This window comes from Epinephelus lanceolatus, chromosome 7 (genome assembly GCF_041903045.1).
Source record: "Epinephelus lanceolatus isolate andai-2023 chromosome 7, ASM4190304v1, whole genome shotgun sequence".
In the NCBI taxonomy this organism is placed as follows: Eukaryota; Metazoa; Chordata; class Actinopteri; order Perciformes; family Serranidae; genus Epinephelus; species Epinephelus lanceolatus.
In genome coordinates, this window is record NC_135740.1 from 32,775,931 (window position 1) to 32,803,401 (window position 27,471).

A 27,471-nucleotide genomic window follows, 5' to 3' on the forward strand; every position below is an offset into this window, starting at 1 on the left:
GGGCGCACACTAGTGAGCATTAGACACAGGAATAAACAACAATCATTACCCTATATTAGCCTGCCACCGAGATTTAGGATGAGTGGTGAGGCAATGAAACAGTCGTTATTACACCAACAGTCTTAAACATCAGCCCGACAGATGGTGCGCTGGAGAGATAGCACCACGTGAAGGGGGGATAACTTGACAAAAAGCAGCCAAGCATCTTGTAAAAAGTGTGTGAAGGAGCATCTACACCGTTTTCCCATCGGGGGGCTTTGTAAAGCGTAATGAATGGCTGCGGTTTTGTGACGGAGAGTTGAGGATGAAACCGTGTTTTCCAAAGTGTTGTCCATGAGCATAGATCACTGAGGACTTTCTCCTTTTCTTCTTAACACGGACTGTAACATACCACGCCGACCTTAACAGTCTGGAAACTCTTTTTTTCCCTGAAAGTAGACAGGAGCAGTTGTGAAAGGAGAAACACAAGGCTCCTTTTATATTCTTTTCTTGAAGGTTTCTTTCACAACAAGCACCAGTTCATTACAACTTTACTCATTACCAAACAGAGACAGGCTGTAGCTGCATTGGCTATTACAAACAATCAATTGTCATCCACAGAGAGCTGACATTTGTACCACCAGTGGTCAGAAGTCACAGTGTAAAACAAGAAATGCATTGCCCGTCAACACAGCGAGACAACTTTGCAATAAAACCATCAAAATATATCCACAGAAACAAGATTCAAGTCTGTACATGACAGCTATATCACCATAACTTCATCTGTTGTCTTTTAATGTTATATGAAACACCATCATCTGCAGTGGTCAGCTGTCAGAGCAAGACATAGCAGGATTTAGCGCAACTTCATAAGCCAAACATTATGACTACATTCAGTGCTAACTGTAGTGACAGCTGTGGAACTGCAGTAAGGGACATCTGGGGACATCCTTTCGTGGGAAAGCATTGACAAAAGCATTGTGCACTTTGACATGAGTGCACAAAGGTCTAAATGTGGCAAGTCATCTCTTCAGTAGTGATGTAAACACTAACATAAGGGACTCAGCTTGTCACCAATCTCATGAGGTTTCACAACCCACAAGCAGCATTTCTTAACTGAGGAAAAACATGTCCCAGACTGTACTGGACAAATATGAATATCAGATGAACTGATCATCTCGAAGGGTAATTCTGTATCGTTACGTATTTGGGAAAAACAAAAATGATCTATTGAGATGTCTTAAAAAGAAGTGACAAATAAAAGCAAAAGTAAGCTAGAAATGTAATTCTTTGAGTCAATTTGAATGCAGCGAGAAACTGCTTGAACACAGGGGGAAAGACTCGTTCCAGCCTACACCCAATTTACAGAAACACACAGGTGTTGTTGTTAAAAACGAGTTGTGGAGTGTAACAGTCTACAGAAATCACAGTTCGGTTCCTACCCCGGATTAGAAGTCACAGTTTGGTGCCAGTTCAGCACAGCGAAAATAAAAAAAACAATGCAAGGAACCATTTCTTTTCATTTACTTTTAACAGATACTGCAAGTATCAAAGACAGACAAAATCCTCCCTCTGGGAACTGAGGTATCATTTTGCCCACTGGCAACTTTGGTGAAGTGTTCTCATTATAAAAATAAGGAACATTTCAAACACTTCTGTATTACATTGTAACACTTAAACACTTTCCCAAAAGGCAGCAGGTCACAATAAACTGTAAAACTGAAAAGACTCTCTGTGCTGAGAAATGGAAAATGTTAAAGCAATAAAAAATAAACTTAGGAGTGTTTCAGTTATTTCCAACTTGGCTATATTTCAACATTCAGCACCCATACAACAATCACCCCAGTGATCGGCACATCTGGGTGATGCTGTCGAATGTGTGTTATCATGTTGGATGTATTTCCATTTAAGAACCCTACAACAGTGGAGCAACGCCGACACACCGTCAATGTCTTATCCACAACTCTCTGTGTTGCTATTGTAGCTGACCGGGAACCCACAGACGGGTGCTCCAGCAACTACGCAGTTTCATTTGCACTCGCCATGGTGTGACTGACTCACACGCCAATCCATTTGTTGTTCGTACTTCAGCACATGCAGCTGACATTGTACGTTCATCATTTCCAGGTGGAACTTGCATGCAGGGATATCCAATATGTCAATCTATAACAGCTTATTTGGCTGATAACCAATACCAGCATCAATATATCGACTTTTCCTCACCTAATTTTAGTCATTACGTTTCTTCTATCGGCCGATACAGATAATGTGCCGATATTATTGTGCATCCCTACTTGCATGTTTGAGCTTTGGTTCCACATTAAGTGCATCAGTCTGCACACTGTGACCTTCATCCTGTGACGGTTTGGTACGGATACATGAATCTTGACAGCCCTAGTTACTAGACTTGAACAATGAATGAACATTAATACTGTACTGTACCCTATTCTTACTCTAGTGCTGATATAAGCTACTGATAAAACAGGATTCTCCCAACAGTGGATGAAACAGAGGCTATTCCATCGCTTGTTTCTCTTTTGTCTTATCAATGGTGCTAGTATGAACTCTACCACCCTGACCACCTTGGTTTAACAGACACCGACCAACATGCTGCTGAAGCCTTACATGTGGCATTTGCATTTTCGAGTTTATACGCAAAAACTTGCCTCGTCAGTGAACTAAAGAGCCTCCTACCTGTCTGTGGGCTCAGCTCTGAGCAGTCAGGTGAATACAGATGAGCAAGCTGAGTCAGTGAATAGCTCTGGGAGTTTGTAACAAGGGTGGATGAAACAGAAGCAAAGAGCGTTATCTTTTAAGGTGAAGTGCTTGCGATTGTCACTGTAACAATAAGACGGATAAATTAGCGGGCCTGCATTCACACGGCACATTATTTAGTCCTGGAGAACTTCAACTCTATTTAAATAATCACTGCTGGTGAGCGGACACGTATTACTTTCATCCTTGAGAATGATGCTCACTTCTAAATTAATAGGCACCACATTATTATGCAAATTTTGTCCGGAAGGTTTACAGTCACAATGCAGCGTTTGACAAGGCAGCAATTTATGCTTTTTTAAGTCTTAAGACAAGCTGTGAGTATCCTGTTTGGGGCTTTATTCATTTACAGTGTCCAGTAATAATGGATTCCCCCATTTCCAAATCTAAGAGTCTCTGAAAGAAATTTCCACTTAGGCTCATTAAGGGAAGCGGTTTTACCAAATCTAATATCTGCGGGTCATCTATGACTCATATTTTGTCTCGTTTTTTTTTTTTTGTTTTGTTTTGTTCTTTTGAATTTGTCACTTTAGTTTTTTCTTCGACAGCTACTGCATTGAGAATCCCACTTAGTAACCACAAATTGTCACGCACCAACCAATTAAAATTTGAGAGTTTCCAAAGCTGCCAAATCTCCTGGTATGGTAGTGTAGTCCGCTCTGTACTCAGTCTTAATTTGTTCTGCAGCACTATCATCCTATGCCAAAGAGAGCTGAAATATTTAAGATCCTTCTCGAGCACTCTATGTAAACCTTTAAATCTCTCCTCTCTGACAGATCTAAGCAAAGTGCCTCCACCCCCCCACCCCCTCCCCTTGCACCATTAAAGGCAATCTAAAGATGCTCTGCCGATTGATCAGAGAGGACGAGTGCAGTGTGGAGGTAAATGGCTGTCACAAGGCCTGATGGACCTTTTCTCCCCCAGTGGTCATAGGGAGGCACTCGCCCCCACTCACTCAATTTGATTCAAAGCATGTTTGTGCCTCTGGAAGGGGAGGAAATAGAGGAGAAGGGAACTGATCCGTTCCGTCTGCGCAAGATAAACAACAGTGTAACAGAGAAAACAAAAACCTTCAAAATCAGAGAGGGACAAGGAGCACATTGTCATCCTCAGGACAAAAGGCACAATGTCATATTTGTCCTAAACTACATGTTTTATCAGACCACGTGCTGTAATTCGAGCTCTGAACTATTAATCATGCACTGTGAAATTATTCTAATTACCGCACTGAACAACTTTTAGCTTAACAAAAAGCTTAATTACAAAATTAATTACTTTGTTAAGACAGCTGCACGGCTTCTACATGCGAGAGAGTACATAAAAAATATGTTTTTCCCCCCATCATATGAGGCAGGGAGGGGATAAGAAAATAAACTGGTAGCAGCTTTTATAGCCAGTCGGTGACAAACAGCAAATTAATACCATGAGACTAATCTTTGACAAGTCATTGCTTTTATGAGCTCAAGGAAAGTAGCAATTAGGCTATGAACACATAAACAACAGAAAAGCTGTGGGACATCAGAGGTAAATTTACCATGACTATAAACAGAGGAAGCTGGTGAGCAGAGTGCCAGAATAAAGCAGAATAAGCAGGTTAATGTGCGAGTTCAAACAGCATCCAAGCTTAATTAGATCCTGTGAGCCCAGAGAAAATGTCCCATTTAAAATCCAGCTATTTATGCGTGGTGGCGATTCGGGAATAAACGACACGGAAATCCCAGCAGTTGGACGCCAAGCTGCAGAGAAACCAAACGACTTGCATTCCCCACTTAATGACTTAATCTTATCAATACAACAAATAACAACTCGCAAGCCCATGCATGTTAGGCCTATATCCACTACAATTTGACTCACCCAGCTCCAATCATGCAGCCCGGACAAAATAGAAACAGCATTGAATAGCATGTGGGAAAATATGCATTTCAATGGCAGTAATCCGGCGTCAGCGTGGATGAAATCCATTCTGGAAAACTTCATCCATAAACAGCTGCAATAGGCGTGTGTCAGTCAAGATAATAGGCGCCCGCTCGCGTCTATTGTGCTGATAAGCAAGTGTAGAAATGCGTACAGGAAATTATTGTTGATCGTTTATCATCATAAAGCACACCATTATACATCAAGTGCTGAGGAATACGGAATAGCAGCCCTGGCACAGTGGAGAGCAGCAGCACGGCTCTTCTTATGCGGTCTCAACAGCTGGTATACGACCGACAATTACGCACTAAACACGGCGTGAAAACCTCTGAGGCTGCCGGTGGAACTTGTATCAAACAACATAAAGGTGAGGCATAAATATGGAGCAGATAACTGATCATACACAGCAGCCTGCAGCAACACAAGTACGGACAGTCGGTGTGTGTGGGGAGAATCACATCTTCGCTGTCAACATAAAGACCGTATGAAGAAAGAGGATCAAACTTGAAGCATGTACCTGTGTACTGCAAGAGAAACATTGTCCACCACAAGGCGAGGTGCGTGTCTGGTCGGTCGTCTTGCTGTAGGACGAAGTGTACGAAGTAAAAAAATCCTTGAATGGAGACGGTGCCTGTCCCTCAGTCAGTCCGCTCCGCTCGGCAGACTGGACTGCAATGAGAGCAGCCAGTCGAAGCGGGACCTTTTAGCTACGGCAGGCGAGCCCGCCCTCACGACGTGCCCGGTTCGCGGCTGAAGCAGAATACCAGTTCGCTTACGATACGCGCAGCGCGCAGGCGAACTGCTCGGGCTGTGTCGCTGCACGGTCACTGACAAAACTCCTGCTCTCTTCCTCTTTTTATATATCAGCCTGCTTTGAGGGGCGAGCTCAAGCTCTGGTGAACTGTCAGGAGAGGATGTCGTTTTCATAGAGCTGCAGCCGCGCTACCCCCCTACGGCAAGTCACTGAGAGCGAACAAGAGGAATCAGTCAGTCAACACGCTACCTACCCACTCCTGAGCTGAATGCCAAATAAACAACACATTTTACATTTTTATCCCCCTGACTTTGCATTAAGATTTTTGACATCCTCTGGTGTGCAGCCAAGCAATGCATGCCCCCCAAAAAAGCGGGGTAATCTGTCCAAAACTTTTGACAGCTGTGCTTCTAAGAAGGTGTCATTCTGTGGCTTGCCAGTTGGAGGAGGAGAAGCAAAGACATTATCAGTTCAATACCAGTGCTCAGCAATGCAGGCTGTGATGAGAGGCATTCCTGTCTTCCCCGAGGCTCAACAGACTCTCTGTGTTTTAAAATAAATACAGTAGGAGAGCACTTGTCCAGGCTGTTTGACATGATTGAGGTATTTATCAAAAATAACTGGGATTCAACTCATTTGGTTTAAGATGTAGTCTGCTCAGCAGAAGCAACTGTACCCAAAAAACTTCAGTTAAATCAGTCCACAGCCTCAAACCATGGATTACCAGATCCATCCTGGATGCTGTAAACACACGCTCTGCAGCCTACGACTTGGGGCTGCAGTCTGGAAACATGAATTTTAAACAGTGCTGGGAGAGCTATTTGAAACATATTCCACTACAAATGACAAATTCCTATCAGATTACTCAAACTACGTAACGTATTCTACTTTGGATGACTTATGGGATGTTGTCTTGCTGAGTTCTTTTGTCTGGGTCTTATATATTTATGCCAAAAACACGAGTTTACACCGTGTCCTTACAGCAAGCATCACTCTGTCCACACTGAATCTATTAAATATGCACTTCTCTTTCATCTGGGGTGTCTACAGGTATCAGACAGTTAAATTTCATGCTTTTGAAGACCCGTTCAAGACACCTTTAACCAAATTTAGGACAGATTTTTAGACAAATCATGTTTTACATACATACAGAGGTAAGTGTTATGTAGGAATATGGTTATTAGAGTGAGTTAAGTCAGTCTACATTTTGCCAACAGGTAAGTGCAAGTATGAAGTAAAATGACTGTATTAAAGCTTTTTTAAAGATTTGAAACATTAGAAATGTGGACTTTTACATAGAAAGGTTTCATTTTCAGAAAAGGAAATTAAAAAATGGATAAATGAAAATAGATAAATTGTTTGTAGTAGTTAAGACCTCACAAATTCAAATTTAAGACTATTGAATGACTTTTAAGACTTTTTAAGGACCTGTAGACACCCTGACATCATGCAAACAAACCACGTAGGCTACTTATAAGCTGTGTGCTCGACTGTAAATGTAGCCACTTAAAAGATGGGCAAGTACCATCTTTCTATGTTTATAAAAACAAAACACATTTTAAATTGTGATACTTACTGGAAATGACATACACTATAGCAAACAGCAAGTAGGTTATTAAAGTTATTTACTACACATTTGCAGCTACAGCGATCTCCCTCCAGCCAGCTGCCACCTTATTAAGGTTTTTGTAGTGATATGAGGAGGTGTTGGGGAGATAGCACCTCATTTCAACCTCACAAATCACCGGCTCTTTGTCAACCGTGAAGCTTTCGAACCCCTGTTAAAGGTTTTTTTTTTTTTTTCTCCTTGGTGGGGTTTTTATGGGGAGTTTTTCCTTATCAGCTGTGATAAAGGGATGTCATATGCTGTGAAGCCCTCTGAGGCAAACTGTGATTTGTGATATTGGGCTTTATAAATAAAATTGAAAGGAATTGAAATTGAATAAATGGAAACACAGCATCTGGCAAAAGTGAAGCTCAGAACGTCAGCACTGCATCGATCGCCACCAGTTAGGACATTCCAATAGAACACAATGCAGGCAAACTGATGCTAATTTGCATCACATTCAGTTAGGCAAATGAAACAAAAACAATTACGGAATTCCTTAAAGTAATCTATTTTAAAGATAGTTACTGTATTCAGAATACCACCAATTTAAACAGTAGCTGAAGCAAAATATAGTTACTCATATGTATGTTAAATATATAATGCCATTACTGGCGGCACGGTGGTGGTGCAGTGGTTAGCAATGTCGCCTCACAGCAAGAGGGTTCGAACTCTAGGGTGGGGGTACTCCGGCTTCCTCCCACAGTCCAAAGACATGCAGGTTAACTGGTGACTCTAAATTGTCCGTAGGTGTGAATGTGAGCGTGAACAGTTGTCTGTCTCTATGTGTCAGCCCTGTGATAGTCTGCTGACCTGTCCAGGGTGTACCCTGCCTCTCGCCCAATGTCAGCTGGGATAGACTCCAGCTCCGCTGCAACCCCTAACAGGATAAGCGGTTCGGAAATAAATGTATGAATGAATGAATAAATGCTATTACTTGTATTCCAGCAGCAGCTTTCAATGTAAGAAGAAGATTACAGGAGGCAAAAAGTTAAGGGAGTTCTACCTTTTATGATTTCATGTCACAGATTGACTGACTGACTGAAGACTGTGTGACATCTAATGACCAGTGTTTTGTTTGCCCACTTGAAAACAGAACCTGTATTCTTCCAGGTTTCTACACCGGCTCACAGTGTATCCATTCAAACAAATATACTGTCCGGACACATTCAACCCAAATATTTGTGTAATCTTTGGCTCACACCGTCAACAATAAATATGTTTAAAAATGACTGAGGCTTCTCAGGGTGTGAATACAGTCTTGGTTTGATCAACACACAGCCGGAAGATTAATTACACAAGGAAAACAGCAGAGCAAACACTATTATGCTTCCATAATTAGACACAAGCTGTGTACACACACACAGTCATGAAAAAAAAATGTGCATGAGAATGTTATCTACTGTATCGCTGCAGTGGTCAGCTGAGTCATTCCTGATCTCATAAACTCTCTTCAGGCTGGTTCAGACTGGCTTCTGGAGGAGAAACTGACATCACCTGTTCGATGTTAATATTCAGTCCAACGTCTAATGGTAACAGCATGTCAGACAGGTTTACCATTTATTTAAGTTGATATAAGCAGTGCGCTCTCTGTGGGAACATTTCAAGTTTTTTTCCATGAGAATAAGAAAACTTTTTCCTGAGTAATTTTTCCTTGTATTAGGAGCATGAATAGGTCAGCATATAGATTAGTTGCCAGTGTATTAGATAAACCTGACTACAACTATAAGAGTCAAATGCAATATCCCTCCAATTAATCCCACATTCATGAATAATATAACGCTCTGTTTTTGTTAGAAATGTTTTAAAGAGGTTTTGATTGAGGTGAGATGTGTTTCTAACATTAATTCTACTCTGACTCATATAAATGTGGTGAACTAAATAAGAGAAACAACTCTCAGTGTGGCACAATACAATTCAATGGTCTCCAAAATGACCCTGAAGTGAGTGTTTGGAGCTGTTCATGTTCACGCTCTCCATAATTGCAAGGACATGCAGGACTTCTCATCCATTGAGCAACCTTTAATCTGCTGATGATGTCCATGTAATGCGCTTGAGAGCGACAGAACAGCCACTAAATGGACCTGGAAGTGAGATTAGCCAGGTGTCCGTCCAAATGTAGCGCAGATTTGAACAGAATTTCCAGATAATTGACTGGAAAATGTGAATTAATGTGCATTTCTGTCCACTCGTGTCATGCAAGTATTAGGAGCATTGTGATAAACAACTGATGGTGCTTATTCTCAAGTAGGGTGCCATTAAAGCAGGCGCCGCTCTAATGTCCAACAGTGGAAAACAATGTGGAACACATAAAGGAAATATGGCGTTTATGTTTGTTTCATGTTTGAATGTAAGTAACGCTACAGTCTCATCATCACCCCACACAGATCGGATGCTTGACCGCATTTACCTTATAAAATAGCCACTGACTCCATGTGGTTTCAAAGGCGAGAGCTGCATCCAAACATGCACATACACACAATCACGCATCCGTATATACAAGCTTAAATTGAGGTTGCATAGTTCAGGTCAAAAGGCCTTGGACACGTTTAGAAAATATCTTCAGGATCAAATAATTTTCTCCTCTCTGCCCCACCAATAAGTCTGTTTCCACTGCCACTATAAAATAATTTCAAAGGTAAATAAAAGTATTTACCAAAGGCCAGAGTGTCATCCCCTTTTTCCAACACTCGAAATTGCTCTCAATTTCCAATCTGCAGTGAAGTCAGGAGAACGCCATTCTACAAACAAGGTGTTGGGCTGATTTAAAGTGCAGTTATGACAGTAACTTACTACACTGTGTGTTTCATCTACTGTCAGTAAATATCTACAGTGACTCTCTGAACAGCTTTGGCTGATTTAGAGAAGTAAACCAGGTTTGTTCTTTAGAAAACAAGTGTGTTTGCTCAATGTGCACTGTTATTTCCTGTACATAAAAAATGCATGTTTACCGCCACTGTTGAGGGATGATTAGGATACACATACAATGATCGTACTATTCAACTCAAATATAAAAAGTAGACTCAAAAGATTATACCACCTGACAGCTTGTTCCGGCAGGTACAACTGAAAAAGGATCTGAACAGCCAGGCAGCTGGAAAACAACTGTAGAGGAGCATCTTCTCTTCTGACTGAATAATAATTATACACAGACTCATTGTTTCAGTTTAGTTAGGGCTGACACCTTGTGATCAGTTGGTTGATTGGTTGGGTACCATGCTCTCATCCAACACAATATATTGGTTGGACAATCACTGGTGTTACTTTCATAAGACCATTTGTCCATTAAAGTGTTTTCCCAGCTGAAACTGCCAGGCACTTTTCTGAAAACAGTCAGCTGGGAGTGCTAAAGCGCCTTAAAGGCGAAGCATTTTTTCAGCTGAGACGCTTTGGTTACATCAGGTTACTATGATACAGAATAACTGAAGAAGTAAAAATGTTGGCACATTGTAGAGTACTTTCTCTGGATAAAAGTAAAGCTCAAGCACAGAGGGAGAGAAAATTGACCCGCTGGTCTATGTGGCTAGCAGTATTCATTTCTCCTCCACTGTTGTTGTTTAGCACTTGTTCATGCAGGATGTGACAGTTGGTCTTTGTGGTATTTGTCCAGCCCCCCCACAACTGTGATTTAACAACTGGGAAAAAAAATTACATTGCCCAAACCAATGGCACTGATCCAAAGTTGAACATTTTTCATCTCTTAATGGCCACAAAAGGCGTCTCGTCACAATGCTGGCGTTGGTAGCATAGTGTAAATATCAGGCACTCTCACTGCAAAGAATCCAAAAGACATACTGGCCTCTGGGAAAAAAAACACTGTAGCTGATTGTATTTAGAGACAACATGCAGATTTTTTTGCCCCCATCGAAATGGCAACCTGGCTGAAAAATGAAGCCGACACTGAGGTGCCCAAAACTGCAGTTGACCAGAAAACTGCAAAATCAATCCCCATAAACCCCGATGTTAAAATGCCTGAGTTTGTAGCAGAAATAACCTCCTGAGACAAGAACTTTTGTTTGGTGTGCATTTTTAATTTCTCCTAGCTATTTGGGATCAATAGGACCTGATAGGTATAAAAAACTAAACACTGTCAATGATTAGTGAAAGTCCCAATGTCCCTAAACGAATCCTTCCTAATTAACAGTGTCTTATCTTGTGATTGTTGCTAAAATTGGTTAAATTTTGTTGCCATATCAAACTACAAACATTATCAATAATAAATAAACAAGTTTCAACCATAAAATGTGATCAGGTTTTGGACCTAGTTCACTTTTGTGTCACTGCAGACTGACTTGGCCGAGATGGCCGCCATCTTGTTTTAACATGGATTTGTGTATTGTGGTTTTACTACCACTAGATGGCACAAAAAAAAGTGTCTACGAACGAGGACAACAGGTCTGAGTTGAATAGAATGAAGTGTAAGGTCAAGTTAACCCAAAATGTGATGTCCTCATATGAGGACACAGGGTCTCAGGAGGATATACATGTTTACAGCCTGGTACAAAAAACTGTTTTGGTCTCTTTATCCAATTTCATCATTCATGACAACTGTACATGATGTTTTTGTATAATTCACCCCTTGAAATGTCATGAAGGCTTAAAGTTACACATAGTTAGGGGCGTGGCATTCTCGGAACCCATCGGCTGTATTCGGCGTCTGACTTCCGGCAGACGGTGATACAACCTCTGGGGGCATTTCGGTTTGATTTGGGCGGAGGAGGCGAATTTTTGTTTCCGACTTCCATTTATATATAAGTAAATATGCTGAACCATTGCAATGGATTCAGAGTTTGCAGGGACGCCAATTATGTTCCACCTCGTTAGTTCACCGCACGGACTGTTTAACCTGGCAACAACTGCAGCCGGCTCAAACGTGATTGGTCAATATCACGCGGACGACAAACAGCCTACAACCGGAAACCAGGGCTCTTCCGCTCTTCTTCTGGAGGCAAGATCTCCGGGGTTTGCCTACAGACTCTACATTCACTGAATGTAGAGTCTGAATATAGAGACTAGGGGCGTGGCTGCTTTGAATGACAGGCTGTCTGTGAGATCCAGCCTTTGCTTATCCACAGCTCCACCTTCTTGTCGATGGCAACAATTGAAATGCCCAATTAAGGCTTCAAAACAGCAAAAATCAATGGGTGGCATCACTCTAGCTACATCTATTATTTTATACAGTCAATGCTCACAACACTGCTTTGTAGCATACTGCATACACGGCGCTCCCACTGCAAAGAATTATAAAGGTATGCTGGCCTCAGGAAAAATAAACGCCTTGGTGGACACACAATGCTACCAGGTGGAGTGCACTCAGCACACAGTGTCTGCTCTGGTTAATCTAGAGATGATGTGTGACCAATCGATTGGTTCAAGAGCAGGTAGAATTTCAGTCAACAAAGATTTTCTTTGGTTGACTAAAGCCCTAGTTATAGGAGCTAACCTAATACCTGAACATGTATTATTCAGGCTATGCTAAAATGGGAATACTTGGAAAGACTTCAGAAACATGACACAATAATGTAGGGACCTGTCTTCTTCAACATTTGGACTGCAGCCTAGCCTTTGAAAAATATTGGATGGACAAGCCTATTATTCACTGCTTCACATGCTCTGTGAATTGGGTTGGTAAAAAAAAGAAATACAGCACATACACACACATCAAGGTCAAATTTAAGAGCTGACACTAACACAGTATTATCAGCCTTATCTATCATCTGCATTTACTGATATATATAAAAAGTGACCAACTGATAGCTGGCTTTTTGCCAGAAAGGACTTGTCATAAATAAACAGATTTTTTTTTCAAGGCAGAATTCAATTACCCCTGTCAGCCAGTAGTAATGAGTAACAGCCAGTGCATGCTCTCATTCAATTTCAGTGTCCCTTGGGAATGATGTTTGTCTGACGTCTTGATTTTATTTTTATTTTTTCAACAATGATGTTCTTTTTGTGGCCTGCTTAGTGTAGCAAAACATTCAAATCAAACACTAATTTGACTCCGTGCCTCAGCAGATGAAAGCAGCCTTGGTTTGCTTTTATGGCTTCATGTGAGAACGTGTGTGTTTGGTGACATTACAGCCCTCTTTAGTCAAATAAACTGCATGACTTAAAAGCGAGGTGAAATAAGTAATTCTGGCTGAAAGATTTCACCATTTCTTTAGCACAAAAAAAAGCATGTGAGAGGACTTCACTGAGGCGGATGCGATCCATAAATCATAAGCCCATGCCGTCCAGCTCATCTGAGTTTCATACATTAAAACAGAATTGTTTAGAATGCTCGACCTAGTTAGATCTATCTCCTGTTGGATGCATTTGTTTATTTAACAAGGAAATTCCTCATATAATTAATTATTCAAATTCAATTACTGCATATTAAATGGGAGCTGGGCCTCATCGACAACCATCGTAGTAAAATTTTAACAAGGGCTCTGAGAGGCATAGGCCGTCTTCGCAACCAACGCTCGTTTCAGTCAATATTTCCCTTTTCACTAAACATTTGTGACTATTTGTCCTGTGAGATGTTGGCACCGTTTGTCTGCCTCTATTGAGCAATTTGCCAAATCACACAGTCCTGTTTTCACTTGGTAAGAGTGCACCACGCTGTATCAATATGCCCTTTCCAATCAAACAAAAGGGTTCAGGTAGCTGCTCCTCGAGGCCTTCAGAGAGGGAGAGGGGGTGATATTTAAAAAGGTTCTGCTCAGCGGAAAGCCTGTCAGTTTAAAGTGACTGCCGTGGTATTTGGTGACTTCCATTTTGGGATCAATGAATGGTGTGTTTGAAGCACAGGCACGAGTGAAAAATGTCATTAACTCCACTGCCCTCTATGGCGGAGGAGTGCCAGCACAGAAATGTGTCCTGAGGACGAGGAACATCTATGTCTTTTGGGTTCTTGCTAGTTATCTTTGACCTCTATCTTCCTTAATCCTTCCCTTTCTAATTACCCATCCCTTCTTCTCCTCCTTACCTCACATCCCTGCCCCCTGACTGATGGTTAGCAGATGATCATCTGGACAGGAAAGGTTGAGGTGACTCCCCCGCTTAAGTCACACCTCATTAGGTGAGCTTCACAGTGTCCCAGTTCACGTACTGGTGCATTCCTACTCGGATGAATTTAATGAGTTGCGGAGGAGTGACAAGATGCCATAAAAAGTAACCGGAGCCAATATGTTTTGAGATGCAGAACCATGTTTGCCGTAGATTTCATGTAAGAAGAGGGAGTTACTGTCGGTGCCTCTGTGACGGCAACATCTGTTCTGGAAACTGGATTAGGCTAAATCCAAAAAGAGGCCAGGCCCATACCTGGAGAATTTTCCCTCAGCATGAATATTGATGGAAAGGGGTCTCAAACAGAGTGCAAAACAACTGTTAACCCCCCTGCACTGCTGAAATGTTGTGAACAGCACTCGCTGCCCCGCCATAATTCACAGCCAGAGAATCACTTGACTCAAACACCACTCGTGCATCGCCACCGTTACCACACTGCATTAAAACGCTGCAACTCCTGTGATACAAGCAAAAGCAGTTTATGAGAGTGAGTGGGCACCGTGCCGCATTTTGGCAGCTGTGTTGCGCAGCAAGCTGGTTGTGATTCCTGGCACCGAGCGTGCCATCACTCTTACACAGGCATCAAACTTTGCTGCCCCCGAGTTGACACAAAGACAGTCTTGTAGCCACACTTTCAGCTCCCACCAAGAGGCCGGCAAAATAACATAAAAAAGCTGAAGAATGTGGGATTATGAGACTTTGGAAATTTGATTCCCCCTGAGAAAAAACTCTCACACATGCTCCACGAGAACAGACCATTTATTTTTCCACACACCTATCCATTCATCTTCTAAATTACATGCTGACCTATACCTGCACATATAAAAACAGCTGTAAATCCTAAGAGGAAGACAGCCCTGCACGGAAACTTGTAAATGTCAAATAAGTTTTGTTTTCCTCCAAAGTATTAGTCATAGCATTGGTCATCTTTCTTCTGATGACTGTAATAGTGAAATATGTAGTCATTTTGAATACCAGATGAAAAGTTTTTAAATGTGGGTCAAAGAAGATGCCAAAATAGTCACTGTGGAATATTCTATTGTCTTCTGAGACAGCAGATTTTTTTGTTGTTTCTGGAAACCAGAGAAGCCTCCATCAAACAATTTGCCCCATTTGTCACACAACAGTCATGTGCAAATCCCCACATACTGGAAAATAACTCTATTTATGCACAAAAAAGCTTCGTCATGACTTCCTGTTGACGAGCCGCTGACATTTTCTTCAGATTATCATCTGTAAAAACATGGAAGCAAATTTGATATTCATGTTTTTACGGATAAAAGCTTAAATTCTCTCCAGTCAAGTAGTGTTTTTCAATCATATGTGATCAAAAGACTCTTTGTACATACTGCCACTGTCCGTCTCTTAACATGACAGAAACCATTATGTAGTTTTGATGGACTGTCATCAGCTATTCGATGCTACATATAGCAAAAATGTTTCATTCTTAACATTAGAGGGGGAAAAAACAGTTTACTAGAAATGTCACCATATCAAACCTTGAACCCAGCTCCACGTTTTTTAGCAAAACGTTGGCTGAATGCATTATCACATCCCTTCTTGTTGCAGGCGGTTGTGCAGTGGGGGTTGGTGTGCACAGAATTTGATTAGTTCATCCAATCTTGTGTGCACTGTGGAGACTAAAGCAAATGATCTTTCAGCAAAGGTGTCCTTATTTGTGTTCATGCAAACCTGACAAAATTAGGTTTCAAAGTGAATAGACTTTGGCCTTAAGTTGGTGTTTAATTAATGGAGACAGAGACGGAAAACTTGGCATCTTGATTGTCTTACAAAGGCACACTCACTCACCCTTTAACTGCCCAACATTACTGAACGGAGGAGAGAGGAGATTGCTAGATAATTAAACCCACTAGAGGCAAATACACTACATATTGTAGAAAACGCTGCAGTGTAAAAGGGTGAAGGAAGAGAGGAGATACAACAGAGAGAGCAGACCAGACAAGCAGGAGGGAGGGAGAAAGTGCAAGTATCAGACAGAGCATTCATTATCACCTGACTGACCTGCATATTGCGCTGTGTGAGAGTAATGGGAAAGGACACACTCATCGGCCAAAGCCCAGCAAGAGAGGCGCTTTTCATTCCCCTTCTCTTTCCTCTCTCTTAAGCAATCTGTCAGTTTCTTACTCGGTTCAATTTCTATTCTCGAACAATGTACTGTAGGATCCCATTGTTTTTGAAAATACAATAACAGCTCTCAGAGACACATTAATGTCATGCCCAATGTAATGAATATTGAATAACCTATGTATTGCAGTTTCTCTGAACATGATTATGTAACAGCTAATTATCTGTTTAATGAGTACTATTATCCCATTTTTCAGTATTGTGCACTTATCGTGTTAGTTACATGCAGTGGCGGTAAAAAGGCAAAATGAGGCAAAATAACAGTCCAACTGCAGATATGATGACAAGAGGAAAGCTGGGCATACACTGTATGATTCAGGCCCATTTTATATATGTTGTTGTTTAATTACAACTCCTATTATATAAGTAAATTGCCTGTGATGCAAAGCCAAAGCCCACTATGTATGTGCTCTGAGGCAGGAAGATGTTTGTTTGCTTGCAAAGATCTGTAACGGTACACCAGTACAGTTCACAAATAATGCGTGATTGTCAATGTTTCCCACGTTCATATTGGTCATCGGATAAACGATAGGATAAATATCAAAGAGACACGTATCGTAAATGGTAAAATGGACTGTACTTGTATAGTGCCTTTCTTGTCTTACAACCATTCAAACACTTTTACACTACACGTCGCATTCACCTATTCACACACTGGTGGCCGAGGCTACCACACAAGGTGCCACCTACTACTCAGCGACCATTCACACGCTCTCACACACACTCACCCTCTGATGGAACAGCCACCGGGAGCCATTTGGGGTTCAGTATCTTGCCCAAGGATACTTCCGACATGTGGAGTGGAGGAGCCGGGGATCAAACTGCCGATCTTCCAATTAGTGGACGGCCCGCTCTACCTCTGAGCCACAGCTGCCCAACAGTGTGCTGTGGGCACAGCTCAACAAACCATACCTCCCTATTACTGGTCCACATGATGTGTGTTGTCGTCATGACACTTTTAGACACTCTATTTGCCATGACCAAGATTTCAGACATGTCAAAAATTCATTGAAACGTCTGTCAGCCAGTCGGGAGCAGTTGATCATTCCTTGCTCCCCCCTGAACACCGCATGGCAAACAACGCACAATGAAACTGAAATTTACTATGAAATGAGTTACAGCTACAGACATGCTAGCTGCTTTTAAATAGCACTGCTTAAAGCCACATGCTAACACTGCTATGCTAACGTGCTCATGCTAAGCACAAATAACACACATTACTGTGTTACCATACTAATGAGCTTATTAGCACAAAACATGAAGCACACCTGGGGCTGATGGGAATGTCAACAGTTTTGCAGGTATTTGATCATAAACTAAAGTAGTGGACAAATAACATTTTGGATTTGGTGACTGTACTGGTTCGGTAATTATGGCAATCTATCTGACAGTCAAGACATTCCATTTAAAACCATTTCAACCTGCTTGACCTGTATCAACCTCATAGTGGCTAAAGGAGCAATCATGCAATCACCAAAGTCAGAGGAATTTATTATGTGGGTACTATGCATGTCAGCACAAAGCTTCATGCAAATCCATCCAGTAGTTCTTGAGATATGTCAGTCTGGACCAAAGTGGTGGACCCACTGACTGACCTCGAACCGACCGACGCTGCCTTCATTAGAGCAGTGCCGTGTGCATAGCCAGTATAATAGCAGTATATATGTTATCTAAAAAAAAAAAAAAACAGGAATCAATTGCCAGAGATGCAAAACACCTTAAACATTTGTTTCTGTGTTGCAAAAGGAAAGAAAATAAGCTCAATGAATGAATGCACAATCATGTGAGTGATTTGGTTTCCTGACCCATGATTTGCATCCATTAATTACACAGGACATACTGGTTTATGACACCTCTCTGGTTTCCATGGCTTGTATACAGAAAATGCACTAGTTAGACTGAGCCACAGAACCACTGCCAATAATCATGGTGTCAGTCATGCTGCTTGGCACAAGAATTTGGGATGAATAAAGTTTTATCTCATGTTATCGTAAGCAAACATAAGTCTAAGTAGGCTAAATACCTCCTGCTGTTCAAAGGGAGTTTTTCATTTTTTCACTAAATAAAAAAGTATTTGGGGCATTAAAACTATCTCTGGCTGCCTGGCTTTTTTTGGACAGCCATCAGACTGCGCAGTACCTTCAGTATTAAATGGCATAACAAGACTAAAGCATCTAGTTGGTGCACTCAGTGGCCAAAAACTACACAGCACATGTGTTTTCTCACAATTTCACACAGGTGCTAATGAGATCCGCTGTGCCAGAATCCCACTTAAAGTGCCGTCTGCTCAGGTGTGGCTTCCCCGATGTGGGTGTGTAGTGAATAACAGTGCAAGTTCACAAATCTTGACTGGAGCTCCCCGCTCACATGAGCACCCCCACTGTCTTTTGGATAAAAACATCTTTGAAATGACATTTGCACAAACAAGAAACAGCCTTTATGTGATTTGTGTGTCGCCACTCGCTATGTCAGAGTCCTGTATGAATCATATGTGTGAGCCTGAATGAGATTAACGATTTGAATCAGAAGCCTTGACACTGTAATGACTGAGAGGATGCGGCAGAGTTTGATGTCTGCACAAAAAGAAACCAAAGTGAACACGGCAAAAATAAACATGAATAAAGGAGAACAATTCAGACTAGGGAAGAGGGAGGCAGGTTCAGAGGTGACGGCAACTAAAAAGACAAAGATCCTTTGAGGCAGATACAAAATAAGACCTTTAGAAGGTGAAGTCAGGCCTCTTACCAGTGACTCGGCTTGATCTGTAGTCTTTGTACATGCTAGAGATGCAGCGTCGTCATGTGTGATCTCAGCTTCTCTGGTCTTGTAGCGAATCTGTTTTGGAAAACAAACCCAAGGATAACAAAGGTCTGATCAGTCGCTGTTTGTTCAGTTACATTACAATGCCATACAGTCTCTTACACCACAACTCTGCGAAGCGACTTTTTCATTATGTAGTCGTTCAAGGACGCTGACTGAGAGCGGTGAAGAAGGGCCGAAATAAAAGGGCTTTGTCTTGAATAGAGAGAAGACAAACAGAGGAGAATGTAATTCATCCGCTTCTCCGAGAGGCACGACCTCCCTGCTTTGTGGAGCAGAAGCTCATCCGAGCCAAAGAGGGCTCTGAGGCGCGGGAGTGTCCCATTGACTGCGCTATTAACACTCAAACTGGGTGGATCAGCATAGAGGAAATACAAAACGCTGCCAGAAGGATGCACAGAGAATTCTGTAATGCATTTCATTCCACTGAGAAGGGCCCTGAGGGTGCCGTGATGACCAGAGTAATTGGCTTTCTCCAGCTATGATAATCTGCATCAGTCATGCCATGCCAACACACTCTCAGGCCACTGAGAAGGTCACAGTGATCCCCGAAACTCACTCCTCTCTGCTGACTGCAGCTCCTGAATTCCTACTGAGAGAGCGCACGAGCAGGACTTTTATTCTGCATTCTTGGGGTTTTACCTTTGCATCAGGGGCTTGACTAAGTGTGCTTTTTAGTCGAATATTAATACTTTTGCTTCTGACTTGGACTTTTAATTCACTTTTACTAACAACAGACAACACATATATATCATGCAATATGCTATGTGTCTACAGGGGCCTCTTTGGATGCGTTGGGTGGTGCCGCTTCCAAGAATTGGACGCTTGATGGGCCACCAGGCAGGACTGCGATAGATGGTTGACAGGTGCTCTCCTTCTGTGAAACAGGAAACCAATACACACTGGAACATTTTCCCGGCTTTATATCAAGAATTGGAGGGATAGTAGCAGTGTTTAAATACAGGATCCTACTGTTGTCTGCCATGGTCAGAATTAGAAAGCGGATCTTTATTATTGCACTGCAAACACTTTTGCTCATGGGCCCTCTGCTTGGTCTCTTCACGGATTTTAAACAAGACCAACATGGGTGCCTCGTTTGGAAACTTTCTCATATGTTACGAACAGTTTACCGAAATCTATTTCTGAAAACATTTAGGCAAGACATAAGCCATGCAGTTGCTGAATCCATCTTCATTTTAGATCGACAACTGTTAGTTCAGGAGTTTTGGGAGTTTCCAGACATTGTACGTTGCGCTGGATGCCCCTGATTTGAGTTATTGAGGTTAAGTAGCATAGTTTCAAGTTCATGTGAATAAGGAGCCACCAACGTGATGCCCCATCTTTCGAAATGCAACCCAAAGCTACCAGAATGCATTGCACGCCTGCTTACAAAGACGATGAAAGGGAAGTGTGGAGATAACAGATCTTGTGGACCTGTACCAAGAGCTGAAACAACCAGCTCACAAATAGATAACTAACAAAAAGTAGGAAAATTGCTTGAGGGCAATTTTGATCATTGTTTATGTCATATATCAAGGAAAAATACCACATATTCTGTAGCTTCGGCCTCTCAGTAGTGAGGTTATCTATGGTGTATATCGTTGTACATGTAATATTCTGGGGGTCTGAACTGCTGTCTGCACAAACGAGCAACTGGAACACATCACCTCGGGCCCTGGGGAATGGTGAGGAAATGATTTCATCATTTTCTGAAACTATATGTCCTGGATAATGAAATAAATACAGCCCCAATACATTACATATCCCATAACACACTCACACACACTCACACTGTACATGTCACATAAAGTAGAACCCATCGACCGACATATCTCACATCTCAGCTTTAGTGCATCAGTTCTGTTATTTTCTTCCTTACATGTCAAGCAGTGATAAGAGTCTTATCACCTATCACTGCCTGACGGCCCTAGGTACATTTATGCTGACACAGACTGTGTATGACAGGCACAATAAGGTCTTGGCACACACAATAACATCTTGATGGCATCTTTGAGAGCAACTATGCATGTATACGTCTCTACAACCTGCTCCTTTAAAACCTACACAATGGCAGCTTGCAGCGTACAGTAAGACCTCGAACAGCCAGACCTTGGACAGCTATGGACATGTACTGTATTGTATAAACTTCTTTAATTGATGACTAAGATATTCAGGGAAGATTTTACAGATGCATTCAGCAGATGGATATGCCACTATGCTGATAAAAACACAATCTGGGTGGTATTCTGTTTTCTCCAGAAAGGACTTATGTAATATATGAACATAACTGATTAGAAACAGAGCGTTTATATCTATTGTGTTTTATCCATTTGCCAATTCTCATTTTAAGTTTTAAAATACAGCAGTCACAGTGATAAACTCAGCAGTTTGAGCCTCTATCAGCATCAGATTAGCATACTTCTGCGACATAACTCAGGTTCAAAGACACACCACTTTCTTGGCCCACTGAGCCACAGCAACCCTGGGTTCTGCTGCAACACAACAACAAAACTGTTTATTACAGTTACTGCGTCTGATGAGGTGAATATAGACAACAGAACAAAACAGAAGCGGTGATGCCAAAGTCCAAACTTTCTACAGGCTGTAATGCTGATTCTCTTTCACCTGTATTTGTCTGTAACATAATCAAATCCATTACAAAGTCATCACCAACACTGCTGACCTCAAATGACCTCCTAATATGACTCAGTAGAGAAAATCCAATAACATTAGAATAACCCCGGGAACACAGGATACAGGGAGGCGATGTTTATAAATGAATTGCACCATTGTTTCCCCTTTTTTCCCACATGGTTTCAATATAGAAAACAATGCAGACTGGAATTAAATAAATGCTCAGAGAATGGGAACAAGAGAAACATGAGTTAAACACTGGTTTGTGTTCAGATAGGGGCTAAATCATGTGGAGTTTCAAAGAATGACTACACAAAATGTAAAAAGAAACATCCCTGTTCCCATGACTAGACCGCCCTGTTCACACATCTGATCCTATTTTAAATATTAAAAGGCCTGCGTCTATTGTTTTCCAAATGATGTATAAATCCAAAACAGCTATGAAAGCAATGACACTTATTCTGTAATTTAATGAAAGAAATTGCTGGTATTTAAAGGAATACTTCAGCACCCAAATGACCATTTATATATCAATGAATTACCCTGTGTTACATTGAATATATGAAGAAAACCCAGTGTCCAAAAACACACAAAAATTTTTGATAAATTGAAGCAATGGGGTCCACATTTAACAGCCGCAAAGATATTTAAACATCTGTTGGCAAACTCTCACACAACTCGTTCAGTATAATCTAAGTCTCATTTATCCAGTTCAGTGCTCAGTACCTCCCAAACAGACAGAGCTTTCTGACAGAGAACTGGCCGGAAAGCAAAATGCTCTCTTTAAAACCAGACTCCATTGACAATAACAATTTAACCTCGCTGAACTTGGGAGATGCTGGTCTACCACTACTTCAATCACTTAGTTAGTTTGTGTTTTCATGTGCCTTTGGTGTTTTAAAGGGTGAGTGTCGACAACAACTCAAAAATTCCAACTCTGGGGTGTCAAACATACAGCCCGGGGGCTATAACTGGCCCGACAAAGGGTCCAAGCCGGCCCATTGGATGATCTTACACTTCTTTAGGGATGCACTTGTGAAGGCTAAGAGGTGCCAGGTTTCAGGAGCAAGTTAAACACTGAGTAGCTTCAGAGGCTTTTCCACCCCGACCAGAATACAGTTCTTTTCTTTCACCTTAGTTTAGTGTGATGATGTCAGGATTACCACACAGGAGTGGAAATGTATGGAAAAATGCACATGTACTGACAGTGAGTAGTCGACTGAGAAATACTGCTTAAGTTGCATTTATTCCTCTGAAGACATCACAAGCTATTTGTAATCCGGTTTGTGAATGGTTTAGCATTCTTAAAATATACTTCTTTAAACAAAAAAGGGAAAAATTGGGAGGTGTTTGTTATTTATAGGATATTGTGCAATGGTTTAACTGGTCCCGCCCACCAGCAATTGAATCGGACTGTACATTTCCCGAGAACTGATCTAACTGATGGAGGCAGTGGTCGACCAGCAGTTTCAGTGTTCAGCAAGGTAAAATTACTTGTTTTTGTCAATGGAGTCTGGCTTTGAAGAGAGTGTAGGAACATTGGACACAATGGAAAAGACTGTCTATTGGGGAAGTATCTATCTATCTATATACTATTATCTATAGTATATATAGTATATTATCTATTATCTATAAACACAACTTAAATGTTTAGTATGTAAGAAAAGACCTAGAAGCATACGATACAGGACAACACAGTACTGTGTTAGCTTAAAGATGAGATGATGTATGGCAGCCAGCCAAAATGGTAAAACAATCAGACCTACTGTATTGTCTTTAGATATCACTGTACAGGAGTGCACTTGTAAACAGAAGATCAGAATGACTGATTTAAAGTGTGCCCTTGCAGTGATGGACATTTGGACTTATAGGTGCTGTTATACTAAGCGCCAGTGAAGCTGCTGAAAATGTGAGCACGGTAATGACGACCACAAAGCAAAATCAAGCCCAATGAGAAAATCCCCACACTCCTGCTGTGAGGGAGGAAAAAAATAGGCTACTTATTCACCATCAGAAGGGCATTACCGTAAATTTCAGAAGAATAATGACAGTTATTTTAATTTGGGAAAATAAAATGATGAGGGGAGATGTGGAGAAAATCCGTTTTTTTTTTTTTAAGCCTTTTGTGGGCACACCAACACAAACAAATGGCATTCATCACTCTTAAGGCACCCACATTCCCTATCATATTTATTATTACCAACATTTTTCATTTCCACACACTTAGCTCTAAAGCACTTTTCTATAGCGGGGAAAAAGCCTGAGTTGCTAAGTTGAGGAAATGTGTACACTAATGATTATGAATGAAGCAGAGAAGCCGGTAAGAGAGAAGTTCCACATTGGTCTTTGAAATCAGTCTGAAATTGTGATTTAGATCCAGCATGCTTAGCAATATGAAGGCGTCAGAGTAAAATCAAAAGTTGGGGAGACAGTATTCTAAACACTCTTTTGCAGACGCACTTGCTGAGACCAGAGACGCCATTAAAAGAAAACAATTGATTTTCTTTGTAGCAGAAATGAAACTTGAATTGTTTGTCAAAATGAGGACGAAGGTACAAGCTATCAGCGAGGTAGCTTTTACAGCACAATTTGCTTAAAATGATGTACGGGCTGATGGCTGTCTGGCCTAATTTCCTATCAGTCAAAACAAACATCACAGCAGCATTGTATGCATGATTGTTATTGACTGCTCGTGTTTAACGGGTAAATCAATACAGCAAATGGACAACAATGTCAGCTTTACTGCTTCAAAATGCCATTAGTTGTCTCCTGTGCATCCCCTCCCGCAGATATTCATCATTCAGACAATGTCACATGTGTTTAGCCTTGCGTAAGTATGTGTTTACTTTCATATGTATTTTCGCACACAGGTCTGAACATTAGTCATCTTGACGAATGCACAAGGCCAGACACCTGTGTCGAGCATGGATTAGAGGATCCCCTTAGTGAGGAGAGGATTATCAGAGTCAACTGGGCCCTATAGTGATGGAGAAGGGAGATACCCCATAATAGCCCCGATAGGTCCATTCATCTTTTGTCTCCACAGCAGGGAAACAGCAGCCTGGGAAGGCACCAAATCGCCCTCTGCAACAATTCGCAGTGTTGGATTAATCATACGAACTTCACAAGAACCGATCGGTACTTCACAAGCAGCTCTCGTGTACCTTTTCTTTCCTGTAGCTGTCCCTCAGCCTGCGTGCTTATCTCTGTGATAAAGCACCTCATCTCCCACACAGGGGCAAGAAAAAGAAGGCTTGCAGGCTTTTACATTTGTCTGGAAATCATAAAAATATGTCCACAACATGAAGAAGGGTAAAAGAAAAAGCACACCTAAACAACCACTGCCACTGCAATGTTTTGCTCTTTCACGATGGCAATCAGCACTGAATACTAATAACATTTCTGCCAACAAATAATAATCATCTGGATTGTTGACATCAGGTCGTGAGGTACCCATTTAACTTGTCATTTCAACTTCAGATTTTATTATTTAAGGCTACTGTTGAAAATACCTTGGTTTCTTGGGAACGACAATGTAAGCTGGTGTGAGCACTGTTAAGTATTCCATTGCTTGTCGACGGGAATGCATGATACACGCTGTGTTTTTTTCAGTAATGACTATCGTTAAAGGGCCAGTGTGTAATATTTGGCATGGTTTATTGTCAATCTGAATCTGAACCTGAATATTCTACCCATTAATATGTTTATACAAGTTTATAATCGCTATAAAATAAAATTCGTTTGGTTTTCGTAGCCTTATAGTTATGCTTTTATATATATATATATATATATATATATATATATATATATATATATAGCAAGGGCCTTGCTTTAGAGAGGTCGCCATCTTGCGCTGCCATGTATGTACGGCAGACTGAGCGAACAATCCAGCCAGCCAGAGAACGCGTTTCGCGTGTATAAATGAACCAACGAAGACAGCGGAAGGAAGGAAGAAGGTGGAGGAAACAGCAGAGAGTGTTAGTAGTTCGTCAATAGAGAGTAGTGAAAAGTTTTTTTAGTTATAAAGTTTGCGAATGGACCACACTTACCACGCAACAGGAGAGAATGAACCCGAACCATCATCTGCGAGGAAAAGAAGACGCAACTTCACTCCTTGTGATGCACTCTCTGCGGCGCTTTTCCTCCTGATGATATATCTCCCCAACGATGGTAGCAGTAGCACCGAATCCCATTCTGTGCATTCAGCTTCTCTTCTCGCCCGCTCAGTATCAAACACATGGAGTTCCTCATCTGTGTGCTCCGGCTCAAACAGGTATGGCTCTGGGTCTGTGTCCACTACAAGAAACTCTTCAAAATCGCGTTCAAAGTCGTCCATTGCAGCGACTATAGTCCGGAGATATTGCTAGGCTAAATAAACAGCTGAGCTCTGTTTGCCGGCCACGCTGTCAGTCAGTGTGCGGGCTGGAGATTGAGCAGAGAGGGGAGGGGGGTCCCCACTCGGTATAGTAAAAAAGTGTGTGTGTAAAGTTATGAAGTGTGTCTGTTACGCTAGAAGAGTCAGAGTTTGGGACGGAGTCTTTTACCCCCTGGAGTGTTACCGGAGTTTCTGGAGTGCTCAAATAAACTGGCCTTTTTCCCGAACGCTCCTCTGGTCTCCTGCTCATGAGGGATTCATTACAATATCGTAACATGGTTTAGATTTCTAAATAAACATACAACTCGTCGCTAGATAGACCTACTCCTGAAAAACTCATGCGCAAGGCTTTTTGTCCCTACGAGGCCGCCGTCATTTACCCGACGGGAGGGGTGAGCGAGTGAGCCCTGCAATCTAGAATTTGGCCACTGATGTCACTGTTTTCAATCCATTTTACACACTGGCCCTTTAAAGGGGCTCTATGTTAAATTCAGAGTGGGAGTTGTCTGCACATGGTTTTCAATATGAAGGCAGCTAGTCCTGTGGCTAGCAGCTAATGGCTCAGCTCACATCCCAGCTACATCAGCTGATCTCAAACAGCCCAATCAACTGATGGAGCAGCTGATAGATCACATGATTCCTTTCTATGCAACCAATTGGCAAATCTCATCCAGGGCGCCCTATTTAAACTGCTCTGGCCTGCCTACTGTTGCTGCTTCCTCTGCAAGCTGCTTTGCAACCCACCTCCACCCCAGCTCCTCCTTTTCATGCTGTGTCTGACTTATCAATGTCATTTCTGTTACCGGGGGTCTTTGCTGCTGCTCTCCCTTCCTTAGGCTTACCATGTAGGCACATGGAAGGGCAGGGAGGTGTGCTCTCTCTGCCTGAGGCTTTCCTCATTTGCACATGGAAGGGCAGATAATGTGCTCTCTCCACTTTAGGCTTTCTACGTAGGCACGTGGAAGGGCAGAGAATGTGCTCTCTCCACCTTAGGCTTTCTACGTAGGCACGTGGAAGGGCAGAGAATGTGCTCTCTCAACCTTAGGCTTTCTACGTAGGCACATGGAAGGGGCTTTCTGCAAAGGGCTGAGGAAAGGCAGAGAGGCCCCTGAACAGAGCCATAATGCCAAATACAATACTGCAAATGTAAGCAAAACTTTCTTAAACTGAAGTGTTCCTGACTGAAATGAGGTAAACGTATGCAAAAGTAATCCCTAACAGCAGATGCCTCTGGCTTCAGACCATTCTGAATACTTTGTTTCCAGCATTTTTCCTACTTTGGCTGCAAGCTGACGCCAGTTGATGACAGATTTCTTTATATGAACATCTGCTCCAGGCACTACTGCAAGCGTTGACATTACGTAGCCTACATGGCTACGTGTAGCTACATGCTAACGTCAAGAAAACCTGTGATCTTAG

At 41.8% G+C, this 27,471-nt stretch overlaps 1 protein-coding gene across 6 annotated transcripts in view; it reads right to left on the minus strand.

Moving 5' to 3' along the window:
• The window catches only part of enox2 (ecto-NOX disulfide-thiol exchanger 2), a 282,746-nt gene that overhangs the window by 193,961 nt on the left and 61,314 nt on the right, over positions 1 to 27,471 (minus strand). For 3 of the 6 annotated variants that reach the window (XM_033633105.2, XM_078169457.1, XM_033633104.2), the window contains one exon: positions 18,969 to 19,058. The exons of 2 other annotated variants lie outside the window; for them this stretch is intronic. In XM_033633105.2, the coding sequence (XP_033488996.1) occupies positions 18,969 to 19,002 (34 nt within the window). In that variant the 5' untranslated portion in view covers positions 19,003 to 19,058. Of the gene's footprint in view, positions 1 to 5,185; positions 5,485 to 18,968; positions 19,059 to 27,471 lie in introns of those variants that run through there. One more of the 6 variants, XM_033633107.2, reaches the window with a different exon arrangement.